Source organism: Saimiri boliviensis, chromosome 2 (genome assembly GCF_048565385.1).
Source record: "Saimiri boliviensis isolate mSaiBol1 chromosome 2, mSaiBol1.pri, whole genome shotgun sequence".
NCBI lineage: Eukaryota > Metazoa > Chordata > Mammalia > Primates > Cebidae > Saimiri > Saimiri boliviensis.
In genome coordinates this window covers 233,686,846-233,709,112 of record NC_133450.1, presented here as the reverse complement: position 1 = coordinate 233,709,112, position 22,267 = coordinate 233,686,846, and the positions used below count along the sequence as shown (strand labels likewise).

Genomic DNA, 22,267 nt, shown 5'->3' with positions numbered 1-22,267 from the left:
CTTCCAGAATGAAAAAGGACATAGAAAAAAATCCTGTCAGAAATCAAAAAAGTAAAAATATGGGCTATATATATATTTAAAGAAAGGAAAAAAGATGACAAGTAAAGATGGGCAACTGTTAAGAATGAATAAAACCCTGGTTATCTGAAGGACAATGCACTCAGAAAACACTACACATTACTTTAAGTTGTAGATTTGGTGTCTTGTTTGAAAACAATCCCACTGCAAATTATCTTGCAACCTTTGTCCAGAAGCCACAGTCTGTCTGAACCTTCACCTTAGGATAAAGCTGACTCAGTGACTAATAATGCGGCTTTCAGAGGATCAAACCCACAATTGCCTTCATCATACTGCCGCTGGCAGCCCATTTAAACATCAGAAAGATCAAATCCAGTTTAAATTTAAAACACTCACGTCAACAGCAAAGTACAAAACAATGTGTATGGTACGCTAGCGTTTTTCTAAGAATGGGGGAAAAATACATGTGCGGAAGTGGTTCACATATGCGCGGGGGAAAAAGGTCTCTGGAAGAATTAACAAGAAACTACTGATAGTAGCTTGTCTTTTTAAAGGGGTAGGATGGCAGTGGGGAAAACAGAACCTGAGGTTAGGAGATTTCCCATGTCTATCTCTGTATACTTTTTGAAGTTTCTATTACGCATTGAATTACCCAATCAAGAAAATTAATTTAAAACCCACTAATCTAAAGACCTCATGTTTGGAAGCATCTAGCACGCTATTATGCAGGTGATCCAAAAGGAAAGGTGACTGGGCTATTTTAACAATGTATTTCACAGCTTTGAGAAAACTTGTCTCGAAGATTTGAAACTATCACATTGGACTTGGCAATAAGTCTCTCACCTGTCTTTCAGATCAAGACTCAAGCAGGCGCCAAGTCACGCATGTCAGTAAAACCCATTAGAAAGATAGGCTTTTAAGAAAACAATTCCTTTACCTCAGCAAACAGTCACAGAAAGAAAGCCTTTATCAGATTACAGTCAACAACCCCATAAAACATAACTCTTTTAGTTTACCTGGCAAGAAAATAATTCCCTACCAATTAAAAACCAAGCAAACAAACCATTTGCATTAGACTAGAGGAAAATGACAGAATCTGATATGAGCTCATTTCTTTGAACTTGCCATCAAGAATGGGAATCAGGATACTAGGTTTCTATTCTTCCTTTTTTTTTTTTTTCAGATGGTCTCACTCTGTCATCCAGGCTGAACTGCAGTGGTGTGACCATGGCTCACTGCAGCCTCAGCCTCCAGGGATCAAGTGATCCTCTTGCCTCAGCCTCCTTTGTAGCTGGGATTATAGGTGCATGCTAGTGTCCAGCTAATTTTTTAATCTTTTTGTAAACACGGGGTCTCACTGTGTTGCCCAGGCTAGTCTCAAATGCCTAGGCTCAAGCAATCCTCCCTTCTCGGCCTCCCAAAATGCTGGGATTACAGGCGTGAGGCACTAACCCAGGCCAGTTTCTAATTTTAAAGATCTCTTCCAGCTGTAGGATTCTTGGACACTTATTCTCATGACTTGTTTCCAAGACAACTAATGTAACCACCAAACCAACTAAGGAGTAAAGTAAGGTGCTCCCTTACATAAAAAAAAAAAACAAAAGTAAAAAACTTAACTGTTAAAGCAGAAAGATTCAGAAATGGAAATGAGGATGGAAGTCAAAAGATATTTCCCTTGTTTTACCTTCCCCACATTTCGACATTTTGTAAGCCAAAATGTTATTTTCAGCAATAAATTCCTTTGAACAATTTTTAATTAATTAATTAATTAATTAATTTTTTTTTTCCCCTGAGATGGTGTCTCACTCTGCCGCCCAGGCTGGAGTGCAGTGGCGCAATCTTGGCTCACTACAACCTCTGCCTTCAGAGTTCAAGCCATTCTCCTGCCTTAGCCTCCCAAGTAGCTGGGATTTCAGGCATCTGCCATCATGCCTGGCTAATTTTTATACTTTTAGTAGAGGCAGGGTTTCACCATGTTGGCCAAGCTGGTTTTCAACTCCTGACCTCAGGTGATCTGCCCGCCTCGGCCTCCCAAAGTGCTGAGATTGTAGGTGTGAGCCACTGTGCTGGGCCTAAAATAGAATCTTAACTATTGAAAGCAGTCGTTTGAAAAAAAAAACACACACACACACAACAGAAACTTACCAAATGTGCCATAAAATCCTCTGGGTCCACAAGTCCCCACGCCATACTTCTTTAGAGATGCTAAAGCTGCTGCCTTGATTGAAGTTAAAGAATTACACTTTAATCATTTATCTTTTAGGAGTTCAAAACGAACATTTCCTATTCTTTAACCCACGTAGTTCCTTCTTCCTCTACTGTGTTGTTAGAACTATGACAACTCTAACAGAATATAAAGACAAGACAGATGTAAAGACAGAGGTATGATTTAAAATATGGAAAAGTTATATTAGCCTGATTCTCAAAACTGGTTAACTTTTCTGCATTTGAGGGCCTAAGTCTTTCTTGGAAAATGCTTGTTGGCCCACAAACCCAATAGGAGAGACAGCAATTTCCTAAACCCTTCTCCAACTATTCCCCAGGTCTGGCCTGTTCAGATCTGTGGTTGTTGCTCAACACTGAGCCTCAAAAGACACTCTTGTCTCCCTCTGTCTAGGTCCAGCTCACAACTCTGTCAGACAAAAAGTAATGGGAAAAACTTGCAGAGCCCTTTCCAATACTCTGATTTTTTTTTTTTTTTTTTTTTTTGAGACAGAGTCTTGCTCTGTTGCCCAGGCTAGAGTGCAGTGGCACCATCTTGGCTCACTGTAACCTCTGCCTCCCAGGTTCAAGAGATTCTCCCACCTCAGCCTCCCCAGTAGCCGGGACTACAGGTGTGTACCACCATGCCCAGCTAGTTTTTGTAATTTTTGGTAGAGATGGGGTTTCACCATGTTGGCTAGGCTGGTCTTGAACACCTGACCTCAAGTGATCCACCACACCTGGCCTGCATTTGTCTTTTATGTCCACTTTCTTAAATCATAATGTTATCTGTCCACTTCAGCATTATGTGCTACTCACCTTAACCCTAGGATTATCCAACAATCCAAGAAAATTAAATGAGGCAAAGTTTATACATTCTTTTCCATTCACCACAATTTTGTGGCTTGGAGGGCTAGGGAAGAGAAAAAGATTGGTACATGTCAATTACACATTCATGTTACATGCTATCATATTACCTTGGTGGCAGGCACAACAACATGGTGTTGTCATCCTACCCTATATGCATATTGGTCTTTGATTTCTTGTCTTTAAAAAGTAGTATCAGAGCATGGTACACTAAAATATTTTTCCACAAATTTTATTTTATTTTATTTTTTTTGAGATGGAGTTTCGCTCTTGTTACCCAGGCTGGAGTGCAATGGCGTGATCTCGGCTCACTGCAACCTCCGCCTCCTGGGTTCAGGCAATTCTCCTGCCTCAGCCTCCTGAGTTGCTGGGATTACAGGCATGCACCACCATGCCCAGCTAATGTTTTGTATTTTTAGTAGAGACGGGGTTTCACCATGTTGACCAGGATGGTCTCGATCTCTTGACCTTGTGATCCACCCGCCTCGGCCTCCCATAGTGCTGGGATTACAGGCTTGAGCCACCGCGCCCGGCCCACAAATTTTATTTTTAATAAACTATCTGTACTACTAAAAGAAAAAAGAAAAATAAGTTCGAATTCCAAGGTGAATGAATGGCAAATCTTAAATGCTTTGGTTTTAAAACTTGCCTAAGAATGAAGTTGCTAAATAAAGTATCTCAGAAAAATCTGGAATAAACTAAAGAGGAAGAAAATATTAAATAAGATCAAAGGTAAGAACAGGCAGAGTGAGTTATGATCTTGTACAGTTAAGTGACTTAAAAAGAAATGCCATCTACAGGAAGCCACTAAAGAATAAGTGGGATATATTCCCAACGTCTAAAGTTAATGCTGGAATGCTGTTTAAGAGGAATCCTCGGGCCGGGCGCGGTGGCTCAAGCCTGTAATCCCAGCACTTTGGGAGGCCGAGGCGGGTGGATCACGAGGTCGAGAGATCGAGACCATCCTGGTCAACATGGTGAAACCCCGTCTCTACTAAAGATACAAAAAATTAGCTGGGCATGGTGGCGTGTGCCTGTAATCCCAGCTACTCAGGAGGCTGAGGCAGGAGAATTGCCTGAGCCCAGGAGGCGGAGGTTGCGGTGAGCCGAGATCGCGCCATTGCACTCCAGCCTGGGTAACAAGAGCGAAACTCCGTCTCAAAAAAAAAAAAAAAAAAAAAAAAAAAAGAGGAATCCTCACACTCCTGCGGAGTGGGGAGAATGTGGGTGGCAGCTACACCGGAGCCAAATGTGAGCCCAGCTGGGACAGGGGAATGTGCTCCTCAGCATACTTGTGTTAAGTCCTCTGCTGATCTATACTCCAGCCATGAGACACGCTTCAAAATCATGGGCTCAAATTATGGGTTGCAAACTGTTAAAAAGCTGGGAGACCAAGTTAGTCACAAATCAGCCTATTTTAACCAGAGGAAACAGTAAAAGAAAGGAAAGTATCAGAACCACGGCACAAGGTGAATGAAGGAACTATGAATCTGTATTGGTCCACGCACGGGGTTGCTCTACAAAATGCACTGCAGCCAGAAAAGATGGAGAAACACTATTCTCATCGATACCTTTTAACAGCATTAGTCATCCATGAGAAAACACATGCTGGGAAACCAGGAAAAGAAAAGAATGACAACTTGAAGTAAATTTATGAAAGCTGACTAACTCATACAAAAGGCAAGAAGACTCCGTGAAAAGAACATGGGTTGTAGAGTCTGTCAGACAGATCCTGCCTGCATTACAGCTACTGATGACTCCAGAAGCTTAGGGACATCACTGACCTCCGTGATCCTCAGTTTCTTCAACACTAAAGCAGAGAGAGAACCTACTTCTCAGGGAAATAAGTTTCCACTGAGATATAGAAGTCTCAGACCTGTGCCCCATGCAGGCTAGCAGGAGTAAGTCATAACAGGCACTTGATACAGGAATTCTGGAACCTAAAATCTTACAGGGTATGCTGCAGAAGCAAGTAAAACCAACCAGAAAGTCATCTCCACAGTCAAGACCTGAGAGAATTCAAAAGAGAGAAAACAACTTTACCAGTCAAAAACCACAACCTGACCACGAGTAAGAGTCAGCAGGAGAATCATACAGAAGGGCCACCGCACAAGAATACAAAGATGCTGGACTCTAGGAAGTGCTGAAGACCAAAAGTATAAATATAAGGAAAGGTTAAAAAGCTACTGAGAAAAGGACAGGCTGGGCCGGGTGCAGTGGCTCATGCCTGTAAACCCAGCACTTTGGGAGGACAAGACAGGCAGATTACCTGAGGTCAGGAGTTCAAGACCAGCCTGACAACATAGTGAAACCTCATTTCTACTAACAATACAAAAAAATTAGCTGGGCATGATGCTGCATGCCTGTAACTCCAGCTACTCTGGAAGCTGAAGCAGAATTGCTTGACCCAGGAGGCAGAAGTTGCAGTGAGTCAAGATTGCACCATTGCACTCCAGCCTGGACAACAAGAGCAAAATTCTGCCTCAAAAACAAACAAAACCAAGGACATGCTAAATAGTCAAACATAAGTTCCAGAAATAAAATCTAAGAGCCAATAAAATTAGAAATCCAAAAGATACATTAAATACCCCATCAGACACAACAGAAAAATGAAAAACAGAGCTGAGATTAACAAGAGATATAAAAATATGAAAGAGTACATACTGAACATGGAGGATATAAGGTCACAAGTACACTGAACGTTAGTTCTACAGGGAAAAACTGGAGGAAAAAAGTGAGAGACGACGTTTGAACAGATAACAGCTAAAACAATTCCCAGAATTCATAGAAGACAGGAATTCACAGACTGAAGTACAAAAATGAATCCCAAGGAGGATAAATATGAATTAATTACAAGATGCATGACAGTAAAACTGTAGAATTTTACAGATAAAAAGAATTGTGAAAGCCAGTTGAAAAAAACGTAAGATGAATGACAATTAGACTGACACTAGTCTCCCTAGAACAGAGGCCAGGCCATGATGCAGAAATTCTCCAAGGGCTACAGGGAAAATAACTATCCACTTAGAACTTGTTATCCACTGACTGTCATCCAAGGAGGTAAAATAAGAACATTTCTCATTAGGAGATACAGATTACCTTCTCTGAATCTCCACATAACGAGCTAATAGCGAATATAGTTTAGAAAGAGTAGTTTTAAGCCCAAAGAAGCTGTGTGGATAAAAAAATAAATACCTAAAGATCAGCAATAAGAAACTGGTAAATAGGTAAAGAAGGTGATTCTTAAAAATAATAATCCTGGAGGGTATAAAATAAGTAGAAGTCAACTATCAGACCAGGACATCAAGAAACGGGGCGTGGGATGAGGAACGACTTAAGTAGAAGGAGTCTAGTAAGTCCCTGTACTGCTAAGTATGGAGCAGAGGAAGATTAATTCACATTTGGGGCTCAGTGGCTCACACCTGTAATCCCATCACTTTGGGAGGCCAAGGCGGGTGGATCACTTGAGGTCTGGAGCCAGCCTGGCCAACATGGTGAAACCATGTCTCTACTAAAAATACAAAAAATACTAGCCAGGCGTGGTGGTGCATGCCTATAACCCCAGCTACTCTGGAGGCAGGAGAATTGCTTGAACCTAGGAGACGGATGCTGCAGTGAGCCGAGATGATGCCACTGCACTCCAGCCTGGGCAATAGAGTGAGACTGTCTCAAAAAAAAAAAAAAAAGACGGGGCGGGGACAGGAAATACTTATGTTAAGCACGAGGGGAAGAAAAGAATAAGGGAAGTCTAATCAAGAAAACCTCATCAAGCAGAAAAAATGCAAAGAAAAAAAATTGAAAAATATAAGGCCAGGAGTAGTGGCCTGTAATCACAGCACTTCAGGAGGCTGAGGTGGGCGGATCACCTGAGGCTAGCTTGGGCAACATGGTGAAACCCCATCTCTACAAAAAAAGTAGAAAAGTTAGTCAGACACGGTAGCATAGCCCTGTAGTTCCAACTACTTGGGAAGCTGAGGTGGAAGGATCACTTGAGCCTGGGAGGTAAACACTGCAGTGAGATTACACCACTGCACTCCAGTAAGACTCTGTCTCAAAAAAAAAGGTAAAAACCTGGTATTTAGAAAAAATGTTAAAAGAAATAGCATCTACAACACATTTTTTCCTAGTTATAACCCTTGAGGTAACAGAGAGTACCATGCAGCTGACGTTTCAGTCTCTCCTATCACTGGGCACTTCTGTAATTACACTCCACTGTTAGTGCAAGGCACCAACAGTTGCCAACCCAACATGTAGTCTCCTGTTTTACACTGCCCTGGAACAAAAGACTGGATCTGTCAGCTGCTCCTGAAACCAGGTGTGGCCAACGTTGCCTCCACCAAGCTGACTGGGCCAGAAGGAGCCTCTTTTCTGTCCATCTGCCTGCCATCCTCCCTTAAGGTGACTTATGAATGGAAGTCACACACCTCAAGGGCAGAGCACCAGGATGGTAACCTGGGTCCCTGATCATCTGTGGCAGTACCTCGCTGCACACTTGTGAAGACAAATAAACTTCTACGTTGCTTAAGCCATGTAAGTTTGGGTTTCCTAAGATATACAGCTGTACCCACTAATAAATAATTACAAAAATGATCTCTAACAATGCTACATTTCGATGTTTTGAAGGAATCATTTTTTTTAAAAAAAAAAAAAGGTAAAATAACTTGACACAGATATTGTACAGATTTCCCATACATAATACATATTCCTAGGAGTGGGATTTCAAAATGAAGCTCTACACAACCAGTAAGCACACCTTTTAAAGACGGTAACAAAAAGCAACCCTATAAGGGGTCAAGTGTAGAATCACAAATACTGAGTGAGACTTGGGTAAAATTTTGAGGGATAGCAACATACACAGATTCAAAAAGTTATGTATCAGACAGAAGTGAAACTGACAGACTGCAAACATAAATTGTTCAATGCTTCTAATGATAAATATGGTCTCCAAGATGCCTATAAAGAATTAGAATAAAACTACTGCATGGAGTAAAGAGCAGTATTTTTGAATTTATTATTTGCACAATGACATTTTAAATATATATGTGCAATTAAACTAATAAATCAAATAACATTATTTTTGCCTATTTCTTATATCCCTTTAAGTTTACATATTCAAATTGGCCAAAAAACTGTTTTAAATGTTACTGGGAAAATTGTGAATCACCTCATATTTCAGCAGATATTACTGTTTATTACACAAATGACTTAGTAATCGAAATAAACGTAAACAGACTAAACACCTCAGTTAAAAAATACTAGGATTATTTTTAAAATTCAATTATGTACAAAAGAAACAACTACACATAATGACAGTAAAACTGAAAACAGAGTCTATCAATCAAATAACAACTAAATGAAAGCTGGTGTAGCTACACTGCTATCAGACAAAGGAACTTTAAGGTAAAACACATTTATCGTTGGAAATAAGGAACATAGATGTAAAAATGCTGAACCCACATATACCTACTAACATACCTTCAAACTTAAACAATTTAAAAATAAAACAGAAAAGAATGAATCCACATGGTGGGTAAAACTGTTATCTACTGTCTCTTTCGCATTCATTTATATATCAGACAGATATGGCTAAGACCATCAACTAACTGAATAATAATTAAAATGCTTGATGTAATGAACACAAGACACCTTGAATACAAGAAACATATAATATAAATTTCTGTGATAAAGCCATGGAACATTTGCAAAATTTACAATAAATAAGACATAAAGCAAGTGTCGACAAGAGCAGAAGAATCGTTCAGAAAAGCTATCATCCAGAACATGTTTTCTAATTACACAGCAATAGATTATAAATTGCTGAGAAGAAGAAAACTCAAGGAAAACATTATGCTTTAGTCAAAGGAAAAAACTAAAATGAAAATTAGAAAATATTTAGGTCTGAATAACACACATAAGAAGTATAGCCTATAGGCTGGGTGCGGTGGCTCACGCCTGTAATCCCAGCACTTTGGGAGGCTGAGGCAGGTGAATTACAAGGTCAGGAGATCGAGACCATCCTAGCCAACATGAGAAACCCTAACTCTACTAAAAAAAAAAAAACAAAAAAAAAAAAAATTGGCTGAGTGTGACGGTGCAAACCTGTAGTCCCAGCTACTTGGGAGGCTGAAGCTGGAGAATCGCTTAAACCCAGGGGCAGAGTTTGCAGTGAGCTGAGATCTCACCACTGCACTCCAGCCTGGTGACAGGGCGAGACTCCATCTCAAAAAAACAAACAAAACAAACAAGTATAGTCTACAGGTGGAATAGTGCTTAGCAGGGAATTTATAGGCTTAAACACAGAAAAGTTCATTATCCCTCACACACAATTTTGAAAGTTTGCAGCAAGTTCATTCAGTAGCAAAAGCTGTCCTAAACAGATATGAAACTCTTTAGTACTGTATTTATTCTATGGAATGAAACTATTCTGGGGATCCTGCCCAGACCGCATGAGAGTGGTCCTGTAATAAGAAATATGTACTTCATTATCTTTCAAAACCTTTTTTAAAGCCTGAATTCTGAATTACACTCAGGGTTTTGGAAAGAGATTGTGAATCAGTACTAGAAAACATTAAAAATGTAAATTAAGGTCGGGCTCGGTGGCTCAAGCCTGTAATCCCAGCACTTTGGGAGGCCGAGGCGGGTGGATCACGAGGTCAAGAGATCGAGACCATCCTGGTCAACATGGTGAAACCCCGTCTCTACTAAAAATACAAAAAAATTAGCTGGGCATGGTGGCACGTGCCTATAATCCCAGCTACTCAGGAGGCTGAGGCAGGAGAATTGCCTGAACCCAGGAGGTGGAGGTTGCAGTGAGCCAAGATCGTGCCATTGCACTCCATCCTGGGTAACAAGAGCGAAACTCCGTCTCAAAAAAAAAAAATGTAAATTAAGTGTTCAGCTAAGTCAGAAAAGGAAGAGTACACCTAAGAAACATATTAATAGAAGTTAAATAGGCCGGGCGCGGTGGCTCAAGCCTGTAATCCCAGCACTTTGGGAGGCTGAGGCGGGTGGATCACGAGGTCAAGAGATCGAGACCATCCTGGTCAACATGGTGAAACCCCGTCTCTACTAAAAATACAAAAAAATTAGCTGGGCATGGTGGCACGTGCCTGTAATTCCAGCTACTCAGGAGGCTGAGGCAGGAGAATTGCCTGAACCCAGGAGGCGGAGGTTGCGGTGAGCCGAGATCGTGCCATTGCACTCCAGCCTGGGTAACAAGAGCGAAACTCCGTCTCAAAAAAAAAAAAAAAAAAAAGAAGTTAAATAACAAGCAAGAATTTCACAAAATACAACATGACAAAGAAAAGTCATGCAATGATCTTAGATGCAGAAATGACATTTGGTAAAGTTCAACATCTATTTATAAAACTCAAATCAGAGGGGAATGGTCTCAAATTGATAAAACTATAATACCTAAAACCAACAGATATTTACTGGGAAACAACAGAGACATTACTTTTAAGAATATGAACAAAACAAGGATGCTTGGTATCTTTTTACTATTCAGCATATTACTGAAGGCCATACCAGTAAAACTAAGTCCAAAAATGTGTATAAACAAACAAGTGTGTGTGTGCATGCACACATACACGTCTGAAGAGTCACATTTTTATCTGCAGGTGATACAATCATCTTACATAAAAAATGAAATCAAACTATTGGATTCAATACTAATAGAGGTAACAAAATACAAAGTATTTAAAATATCAAGAAAAATATAAAGACAGTAATAAATGATAAGATATACAATGGTCAGATGAAGGGATGGCTCAATATTTTAAAGATACTACATTTTGCCAAAATAAACTATAAACTCAATACAATCACAATTAAAATTACACCAGGATTTCTAACAGAGCTCTATAAACTTCAATAATTACATAGGCAGATACAAGTTCAGGAATGGCTAACTGAATTTAGAAATAGAGAGGTGGTGCTTCACCAGAAGAAAGCAAATATTACAAACCCCTGTTAACAAGAGGTTTAGTACTGGAGCAAACAGGCAGAGACCAATGAAAGCATCTAGAACTCAATAGAACTGTGTACATATGAATATCTGGAAAATGACAGCAGTTACCCCACAAACCACTAGGATTCACACGAATTTTTCTCTATGGGTAAAGTTGAACAGCCAGGTACACAGTGAATTCCAGATATAGTAAAAACCTAAAGTTATTTTAGAAAAGATAACCAAATGTGGAAGAAAGTCTTTGGCACCTCAGGGTAGGAAATGATTTCTTAACCAAGTCTCCAACCACACATACCATAAGGCCAAGATGGATGCATTTGACCAAGTCAAAGTTAAGAAATTTGGTTCAACGAAAGATACCAAAGACAAAGTTAACAGATGGGTGATAGAGAAGAGGTTTTTTGTATTTCACTGAATCTAAGATGTCATCAATTGTATTTTATCTATCACTAAGGAAGAGAAACTGTGTCAATTACAATACAGTAATATTTTCTTGTCATGTACAGCTTTTTAGTTTATGCTTAATGAAAAGGTCTATTACACCTTCTTAGACATAGATTTCTGTTACACTATGTTTGTACTTATGAAAAGGAAAATGCAAGATAAATCAGTCAAGATAGTCCTGTAACTTCTTTAGCCAAGTTTTGTCCCTCTCCTTTAGGTCACTGATTCCCCAGGTTTTCACACCGTATTCTCCTTGCTCTAGGCAGTATCTTGGCATTTCGTATGAGCAGCTCCCCTATCATTTCTGAGATTATCTGACATGTTAACTGTCACCCAGTCTCAAGTTCTGATGCTGGAACTTTTCCATTGAACTAATCAAATAGTTTTATCATCTCTCTAATCTAATCACATTTCTAGAAAGTAAGCAGATACTACCCAAGGCAACAAGAAGTCTAACAAAGAGATCTTCAAAGCCTTTGTCATCACAGCCTCAGTGAGCCTCTGCTCTGCAGGTCTGGCCATTTCTCTGGCCATTAGTTGCCATGTTGACCAGTAGGGTATACACCTCAACTGGAGTGCTGACAGTAAGCCCGCCACCACCAGGTTCACTGACACATAGGCAGTGACAACCATGTCACAAACTACCTTCCTGGCTGACAATGACTCATCAGTGACTCTGGGCAGCTTTAAGATTCATCCCCACTTCAGAGATTTTAAACTAGGAAAAAACAGTATGTGTCTTAGAATCAATGTAACAGGGTACTAAGACAAAAACTAAGGATTAAAATCTACGGGGTATACAGAACCTTTGCTAATCAAAAGAAAGGCTGGGAATTAAGTAGAAAAACAAGTAAAAGATTTGAAGAGGCATTCACATAAGTGAAAAACTCCGGCAGCTAAAAAGTAGATGAAATAATGCTCAAAGGCTCAAATAATAAGAAAAACCCAAAGAAAACAGTATGGCTAAACAGAGATGTAGGGAAAACTTGAATTCCCATATACTAACTCAGGGGACCGTACATGACATAGCAAAGTCCTACAGGAAAATTAGGTAGGCATATACCGGTATCCCATTCCTGGTTCTATAACCCCAGAGAAATTCAATGGAATATTAAGGTTCATTAGGGAATATTAGACACAGGATTCTTTGTAGCAGTGGGAAATGGGGGGTGGGTTAAGTGTCTATCATGAGGAAAATGCAGAAGCAAAATTTGGTGGCCATACACAACAGAATATGTAGCAGTCAAAAGAAATGAACAAGAAATACGTACAGCAACTCCACCTCTCTTTACTGACCCTGCTTTGATATTTCTTCATACCATTTAATATCAGCTAACATTAAAACCACTTCAACTCTTCATCTCTTCTGAAAACACATTCAGAAAGCACATGCAAAATGCCTAGAAAGTTAAAAAGTCTAAATCTACCCAGACCAGAACAAAGAGAAGAGGTGACCAAATGTTGGAAACTGGAAAGCATATGGACAAGTTGTATCTGGTAAGTCAAAGAGATCAGAGAGAAAGCCAAGCTTAGGCTGGCAGTGAAATGCTGAGCAGCAATGCCTGAAACATGCTCCCTAACTGGGAAACCAGCTTCCTTTAAACATGGGAAAATGGGAAAGGCTGACAACAGAAGGACTGGCTGAGTGTCTAAATAACAGGCAGTCACTCCCCTCCTCCACCCTGAAGAAAAACTAGAGATGTGCTCTCCGGAAAGGCTGTGTATAAACTGGAAGTCCTAAGAACGAGTGAAGGCAGGGGTGCCATTCTAAAGACAAAAATTAAGTGTCAGTTACATAATAATGGTAAGACCCTGGGCCTTCTGCCTTCAACTCAGCTCCCAAATGGTGGAAAGAAGCTTTCTACCTGCAAAGTAACAGACTAGAGAACTCCTCTCCTGGGAAACACAAAGCCTAGAGAATAAAAACTATATATACTAAGTTTGGGGTCCCCTCAAATAAATGAACAGGTCCCTGTCTGATTTTTCTAGTGTGAGAGCCCACTCCATCCTCATTCGTCTAACACACAAATGGTAACTAAACGTGGTGATGGGTATATTAATTAACTTGATTGTGGACATTATTTCACAATGAGTGTGTGTGTGTGTGTGTGTGTGTGTGTGTGTGTGTAAAATATATAATATAGCCAGGCGCGGTGGCTCAAGCCTGTAATCCCAGCACTTTGGGAGGCCGAGGCGGGTGGATCGCGAGGTCAAGAGATGGAGACCATCCTGGTCAACCTGGTAAAACCCTGTCTCTACTAAAAATACAAAAAATTAGCTGGGCATGGTGGCACGTGCCTGTAATCCCAGCTACTCAGGAGGCTGAGGCAGGAGAATTGCCTGAACCCAGGAGGCGGAGGTTGCAGTGAGCCGAGATCGCGCCATTGCACTCCAGTATGGGTAACAAGAGCGAAACTCCATCTCAAAAAAATATATATATAAAATATATAATATATATAATATATATAAAATATATATAATATATAAAATATATATAATATATATAAAATAAATATATAAAATAAATATATATAATATATAATATATATAATATATATAAAATATATATAATATATAATATATATATTATATATATATAAAATCATCACATTATACACCTTGAATATTTATAACTTTTATTTCGCAATTATACCTCAATAGAGCTAAAGAAAAAGCCAAGCCCATTTTTACAGGGCTTTCAATGGGCATTTTAGTTTGTCATTCTTGAAAATAGATAGACCATCCTTACATTTATGGTCAACTGATTTTCAACATGACAACTCAGAAGTGAAACAGTCTTTTCAACAAATGCTGCTAGGACAACTTGACATCCACCTGCAAGAAAGATGAATATAGGCCTCTGCCTCACATCATACCCAAAAATTAACTCAAAATTAATTACAGACTAAACATAAGGGCAAAAACTATAAACTGTTAGAAGACAGCAAGAAGTAAACCTTCATAACCTTAGATTAAGCCAAAGATTTTACAAATGACAAAAAAAAAAAAAAACACAAACAAAAGGAAAAATACATAAGTTGGACTTCATTAAAATAAAAAACTTCTGAATTTCAAAGATCACTATCAGAGAAGTAAAATAAAGCCCCACAGAATGAAAAAAAAAAATCTGCAAATCATGTATCTGTCAAGGGATGACTATTCAAAATATATAAAGAACTTTTACAATCTTAATGATAAAAAGAACCCACAATTTAAAACAGCCAAGTGATTAAAGTAGACATTTCGCCAAAGAAAATATATAAATGGCCAATGAGCAGACGAAAACATGTTGAACAGCATTAGTTATTTGGGAAATGCAAATTAAAGCAAGATCTCACTTCCCACCTACTAGGATGCCTATAATAAAATAGAAAATAATAAGTGTTGCTGAGGATGTGAAGAAATTGTAAACCTCATATGTAGCTAATAGGAATACAAAATGATGCAACTACTTTGGAAAACTGTTTGGGGATTCCTCAAATGTTAAACATAGAGTTATCGTATAACCCAGCAATTCTACTTCTAGGTATATATCCAAGAAAAACTAAAACGTATGTCCACATAAAAATGTGTATACATTATTTCATAGCACTTTTATTCATATATATTTTATTTTTTCATATACTCTTGGGGGGGAAAACCCAATTATGCATCAACTGATTAACGTATAAACAGAATGTGTATATCCATATACTGGAATATTATTTGGTGATAAAATGAAGTATGGATACATGCTACAGTGTGGATGAGCTCTGAAAATATTATGGTAAGTGAAAGAAGCCAGAAACAAAGGCTAAGTGCTGTTTATTCCTTTTAATGTGAAATGTCCAGAATATGCAAATCCATAAAAAAAAGTAGATATGTGGCTGCTAAGGCCTGGGCAGAGGAAGGAATGGGAAGTGACTGCTACTGGCTTTGGGATTCCTTTCGGGGTGATAAAAATGTTCTGGAATTAGATGGTGGTGATGGTTGCGTAACTCTGGGAATATACTAAAAACCACTTAATTTTACACTTCAAATTCGTGGATTTTATGGTGTACAGATTATATATCAATAAGGCTGCTGTTTAAAGGAAAAAACCTTACACTTCAAAATGGTGGATTTTATAGTGCATAGATTATATATCAACAAGGCTGCTATTTAAAGGGAAAAAAACCTAAGTAAATTCACTTACTCTTGTGTCAACCCAGTACTGGATGTAAACAGATATTGCCTAAGTTGAAGGAAAGTAACACTCAATGTATCACTATCGACAAAACACACTTCAATTTTCTTATAGTTTCTGCAAATAATCTACGTAATGTTCTTGATTACAATAAAAATATTCTGCATACTGGAAAAAAAGAAGGGATGTTAACAATCACCAGATATTGAGGAACTATCTAACGGATTAATAAAAACTGATAAAACAAACAGTATAGCCGGGCGCGGTGGCTCAAGTCTACAATCCCAGCACTTTGGGAGGCCGAGGCGGGTGGATCACGAGGTCAAGAGACTGAGACCATCCTGGTCAACATGGTGAAACGCCGTCTCTACTAAAAATACAAAAAAATTAGCTGGGCATGGTGGCACGTGCCTGTAATCCCAGCTACTCAGGAGGCTGAGGCAGGAGAATTGCCTGAACCCAGGAGGTGGAGGTTGCGGTGAGCCGAGATCGCGCCATTGCACTCCAGCCTGGGTAACAAGAGCGAAACTCCGTCTCAAAAAAAAAAAAAAGCTGTGGTATTAATATGAATGAGTCTCTGGTACATGGAGATACATATATATCCCAACAATAAAAATAAAAGCCAGAAACAGATCCTTTAGAAGGGAATTTGGCATACCAAAGAAGGAAAGAAGGGAGATTTTCAAGCAGTAGGTAAACACTGGATTATTCAACTATAATGTTGGGACAACTGATCATCATATGGAAAACAATCATATTAGACCTTTAGGGTAGGAAAGGAGTCCCTAAGACCTCAACAGACCAAACTATAGAAGACTGTTAAGTTTGATTTCAGAATATGTAAAACTTTTATAAGACTAAAGAGATATACAGAAGTGAAGAATAAAAGCTCCTCTTTGATAAGATCAAAATTAAGAATATACTCAGGAAAATATCTTGCATCACATTTTAAAATAAAAAATAAATAGCTGGGCGCGGTGGCTCAAGCCTGTAATCCCAGCACTTTGGGAGGCCGAGGCGGGTGGATCATGAGGTCGAGAGATCGAGACCATCCTGGTCAACATGGTGAAACCCCGTCTCTACTAAAAATACAAAAAATTAGCTGGGCATGGTGGTGCGTGCCTGTAATCCCAGCTACTCAGGAGGCTGAGGCAAGAGAATTGCTTGAACTCAGGAGGCGGAGGTTGCAGTGAGCCGAGATCGCGTCATTGCACTCCAGCCTGGGTAACAAGAGCGAAACTCCGTCTCAAAAAAAAAATAAATAAATAAAAATAAATAAATAAATAAAATAAAAATAAAAACTGAATATTTTCACAGCAACAGGCATATATGGTAAAAGTATAAACATAAGCAAAGGATAGACAATCATCACCAACTTCAAGACAGTTGGTTATGTGTATGAGAAGCAAGAGTAAGTGATGGATGAGAAGGGATTTCTTAAGATGTATTCGCAATATTGTATCTATCTGTAAAAATAAGTTTGAAAATAGCAAAATGTTAATGCCTATTAATTCTGGGTGGTGGCAATATAGGTGTCTAATATCAATTTTCTGTATTCTTAAAATATTTCTTAATGAAAATACATACAATATAGCAAAGATAGCCAAGAGAATAAAAAGTAAAAAATAGATGAGACACTGAAAGCAAGGAGGGAAGAGGTGCAAGTGAGTGGAAGCTCCGTAATTTATACTGCATGGGTCAACAGGTGTTATTTATAGTTGATGAATCAGAAAATAGGAGTTAAGCATACTACAGTATCTAGAATTATGAAGGTAACCTGCAACAGATTGAAAATCAGAAAACCACCAGCTGAGTAAAAAGGAGTCTGTTGCTTTTCAAGTGTTTGACCATTTGAAATTTTTTTTTTTTTTTGAGACGGAGTTTCGCTCTTGTTACCCAGGCTGGAGTGCAATGGCGCCATCTCAGCTCACCGCAACCTCCGCCTCCTGAGTTCAGGCAATTCTCCTGCCTCAGCCTCCTGAGTAGCTGGAATTACAGGCACGCGCCACCATGCCCAGCTAATTTTTTGTATTTTTAGTAGAGATGGGGTTTCACCATGTTGACCAGGATGGTCTCGATCTCTTGACCTCGTGATCCACCCGCCTCAGCCTCCCAAAGTGCTGGGATTACAGGCTTGAGCCAACAAGCCCGGCCCATTTGAAATATTAACACGTGCATTAGTTTTAAAATATATATATTTATACATATATATTTATTTTCTCTCTCTCTCTCATATATATATATATATATTTTTTTTTTGGAAAAAAGGGCAAACATTAATGCTTAAATTGGAGACTTTAAAAAATTCCTCTATCATCCCTAGAATAAATTTAAAATCAGGAGCTAAAGCTGTTACTCCCAGGAATTTCTAAACGTTTTGTTTCAAATAAAAGAAGAATACTATATATAAAGCACTATATACAGCAGGTTACTACAAGAAACCCAATACAAGTAAGTACTTCAAGTAGCAAAATCAATTTACCCTGAAACGATGTTGTAGTTGAGGGCGGGATGGTCTTTCGGGACAGGAGGAACAAGAGGTTCTGGTTGCCACTCTTCAATCAGTTCTTCCTTTTCCTACGGGAGAAAAAGAGTTAAAATATAGTGCAGCGCCAGTCACTTTACATCAACTTCAGCAATATCTAAATGTCTGTTGTAATGGAAAAGTCGCAGTGAATACACTGCTAGAAATATCATGTCTAGTTGTGGCTAGAATAAAAACAGAATCACTTGTGAGTCTTTGGCACCACCCTCACCTCTTTTCTTATCACTCGCTAGAGGCTCTTTTCCAAGTAGTTTTGTGGATGACTTGACAATTCATGAAAATTTTACTTCTATGCTCTGGATTTTTTTTCCTTTACCATACACAACACATCAAAATTTGATCTGAGGTAGGTGTGAGTAGAATTCTTTTCTACTCTGACTCACCTTTAAGAAGACCACAGGGGAAACTTTCTCTCACACTTCAGAAATAGTTGTACTATTCTGCAGCAACTCACACAACCCTCATATCAACATTCAAATTCCAGTAGCTGTTCATGCTTCCCTCTAACCATCTATTTCCAAGACTGCTGTTTACTCCTAGCAAAGTATCCAAGACCATAGTATGTTCTGCATTTGGGTACTGACTTTATTTCTAGATTTTCCCATATTTTGCCTACCCTGATATTTCAGTCCCCTTGATTTCCTTACATTACAGAAAATGTTTTAACACACATAATTGTGCCACCACAAATCCTTTCTGGAAAGACAAAGCAACTATAATCCCATACCCAATAATGAAACAGAGATTTAATTTCTTACCTTGACTGTAAGATCAGATCGTTCTTGTAATTTGTAAGTCTTAGAGAAAAGAAGTCTGATTATCCAGAGTATTAGAATCCCTTCCAAAATAAGATGGTAAGCAGGAGCCTAAGAGTGAGTAAAAAACAAGTAAGAAATGAAACATACACTTCTAAAATATGCACATAAAATTTACCACACCTGCATATACTGCCCCTCATGACTTTTAGCCTATTAATTCTTACTACTTACTTTCAAAGCTCCCTTAATTTCTATTTATTCCTTTCCCCATTTCTAATGGCAGGTAATTTCTCCTTCACATGAAAAACCCCTAATATTTTTGGCTTTTAAAACTTCTTTGGGAATAAAAATTAAAACTAAAAAACTGAAAAAATAAAATATAACACAGAATCTCAATATTTAAAACAACATCAACTATCAGATTATTTAATTTCAGTGCTTATTTCTTTTTGCAGGGCACCACAAAAGACTACTCAAATTCTACATTCAATGTGCATAAGAATTGGGAGTAAGAAGTTTCTCTTTAGGATGAGTTTTAAAATTTGCTGATCCCCCTGAATACAATTCATTCATGAATAAATCAAAATACGCTTTTAGTTTTCTCAATGGATTCTAGCAGGCAAACATCTGCCCAAGATACTAGTTAGAGCTCACTCCACAAAGAAATCACCCTAAGAAAAGTTGAGAAACTATCTTTTTTTTTTTGAGACGGAGTTTCGCTCTTGTTACCCAGGCTGGAATGCAATGGCGCGATCTCGGCTCACCGCAACCTCCGCCTCCTGGGTTCAGGCAATTCTCCTGCCTCAGCCTCCTGAGTAGCTGGGATTACAGGCACGCACCACCATGCCCAGCTATTTTTTTTGTATTTTTAGTAGAGACGGGGTTTCACCATGTTGACCAAGATGGTCTCGATCTCTTGACCTTGTGATCCACCCGCCTCGGCCTCCCAAAGTGCTGGGATTACAGGCTTGAGCCACCGTGCCCGGCGAGAAACTATCTAACCAGTGAATTAATAAAAATCACAAACACCACTTCTTTTCCTCCCCAGGAAATGTTACATACAGGAGTTCTCCCAAGTCTCCCCGCTGGACAATTTTGAAATATGAAGTTACACTACTTCAGTCTTCAAAAAGGGAACAACATTTAACAGAAAATCCATTTCTTAAAAATATCATATATAAAAAAGGATCATTCAATTTTAGTGGTTCATTTTAGGTCAGTCTAACCTAATACTGGACATCACTTAATATATGAGGATAAGAGAGAGCCACATCTGCTCCCTCTGCTATGTTTCAAGATAAAATTCCCAATATGTCTTGCAATGGAAACACCACCATTACCCCTGCCAATAGACAGTTATATTAAGTTTTGGTGATATTAAATCATCAAAAGTACGTGAAATTCACTTGAAATAAATGTAAGCTCTATAAGCACAGGGACTTTTGCCTGTTTGTTCACTGCACTATCCCCAGCATCTAGATCTGTGTGGTCCAACATGGACGGTCACTAGTTACATGTGGCTATTTAAGTTTTAAAAATTCAGTTCCAGCTGGGCATGGTGGCTTATGCCTGTAATTCCAGCATTTGGGGAAGCTGAAGCAGGAGGACTGCTTGAGGCCAGGAGTTCAAGACCGGCCTGGGCAACATAGTAAGACCTCCATCTCTTTAAAAAAAAAAAAAAAAAAAAAAAAAAAAAAAAAAAATTAACTGGGTGTGCTGGTATGTAGTCCCAACTACTGGGGAGTCTGAGGTGGGAGGATCGCTTGAGTCTGGCAGGTCAAGGAAGAAGTGAGCTGATTCCGACACTGCACTCCACCCTGGGCAACAGAGTGAAACCCTGTCTAAAAAAAAAAAAATAGTAAGTTCCTAATGAATAGCTCAGAGAAGATTCGGAGAGCTCTGAGGGGCAGCGCGGGGAATCTCATAAATGAATGAACACTGAGACTGACATTCTGGTTTCATGTTATCTTATGTATCTGAAATATCTAGCCTTTCAAAAAAAACTCAACTGTTCTTTCTTTAAAAATTTACGGCAGGGCTCGGTGACTAACACCTGTAATCCCAGCAATTTGGGAGGCCGAGGCGAGCGGATCACCTGAGGTCAGGAGTTTGAGACCAATCTGACCAACATGAAGAAACCCTATCTGTACTAAAAATACAAAATTAGCCAGGCGTGGTGGCACATGTCTCTAATCCCAGCTACTCGGTAGACTGAGGCAGGAATCGCTTGAACCCGGGAGGCGGAGGTTGGGGTGAGCTGAGATTGCGCCATTGTACTCTAGCTTGGACAACAAGAGTGAAACTCCATCTCAATATATTAATAAATAAAAATAAAAATCTACTAAAATAATTGTATCTTTGTAAGACAGAAAACTGATGCTCATGGAAGAATGGCAATTTATTTACAAATCCTAAATAAATTGGTTCCTTTTCGACAAAAACAAACTCCAATTTATTACAATTCTATTCCCCAATTAACTGTTCATAGTTCCAAGGAACTGACTTCCTTAGGACCTTCCCAGAGGAAGGTTTTCCACTCATTTTCACCACACCGTTTTACCGAACGTCTAACTGGTTTTTGTAGACCTGCCTCCTGCGTCCTCTTACATGTGTTCCTTTCCCGAGCCTCGAGGGGACCTGGAGCATAAGAACTCAAACCGAGACCCTCGGTCTCAGCCCGGCCCGTTCCTCCCTATACTCAGCTCCTGGGACTGGAAGATTCCGGCACTCCTTCCAGCAAGCCTGACCGAGCCAGTCCCGCTGAGGTCTCAGGCCATAAATTCACATACGCCATCCTAGCCTCCCCAGGCCCAGGTGTGGTCGCGGGCCGCTCATAGCGCAGAACCCACCTCGTAGAGCGCCTGTACCATCTCCACCAGCACCCACTGCTCCGTGGCGGTAGCCATAGTTAGCCGCTGGGGATTCCTTCCGGAAGGCGGGTCACCAACGCGTCCTAAAAGTGCGCGTCGCTGCTCAATGACGTCTTCGCCTCTGCGGAGGGCGGGGCGGTGGAGCGCTGGGCACCGCCTCTTCGCACTTGCGCACTGATTGACAGGAGGTTGGGCGGGGTCGGGTGGGATGCAGGAAAGTTTCTCCAGGAATTGTTTACCTTATGTCCATTACGCCCCCTGCTGGATTCGGGATGGAGGTAGTAGACCCTTGCCCTTGGCTGTCAGCTGGGTGCAGTGTGTTAAAATGACTGCAGTACGTTTACTTTTTTTTTTTTTTTTTTTTTTTAAGATGGAGTTTCGCTCTTGTTGCTCAGGCTGGAGTGCAATGGCGCGATCTCCGCTCACCGC

General features: G+C 39.6%; 1 protein-coding gene across 2 annotated transcripts in view; it reads right to left on the bottom strand.

Moving 5' to 3' along the window:
- The window catches only part of SPTLC1 (serine palmitoyltransferase long chain base subunit 1), a 62,309-nt gene extending 40,383 nt beyond the window's left edge, over window positions 1-21,926 (bottom strand). For both annotated transcript variants that reach the window (XM_003938196.3, XM_003938197.4), the window contains exons 1-5: window positions 21,818-21,926; window positions 18,969-19,076; window positions 18,148-18,242; window positions 3,040-3,133; window positions 2,164-2,236 (exon numbers count right to left, since the gene is read on the bottom strand). In XM_003938196.3, coding sequence (XP_003938245.1) covers window positions 2,164-2,236; window positions 3,040-3,133; window positions 18,148-18,242; window positions 18,969-19,076; window positions 21,818-21,874 — 427 coding nt within the window. In that variant the 5' untranslated portion in view covers window positions 21,875-21,926. The remainder of the gene's footprint in view (window positions 1-2,163; window positions 2,237-3,039; window positions 3,134-18,147; window positions 18,243-18,968; window positions 19,077-21,817) is intronic.
- Window positions 21,927-22,267: the final 341 nt, after the last annotated feature.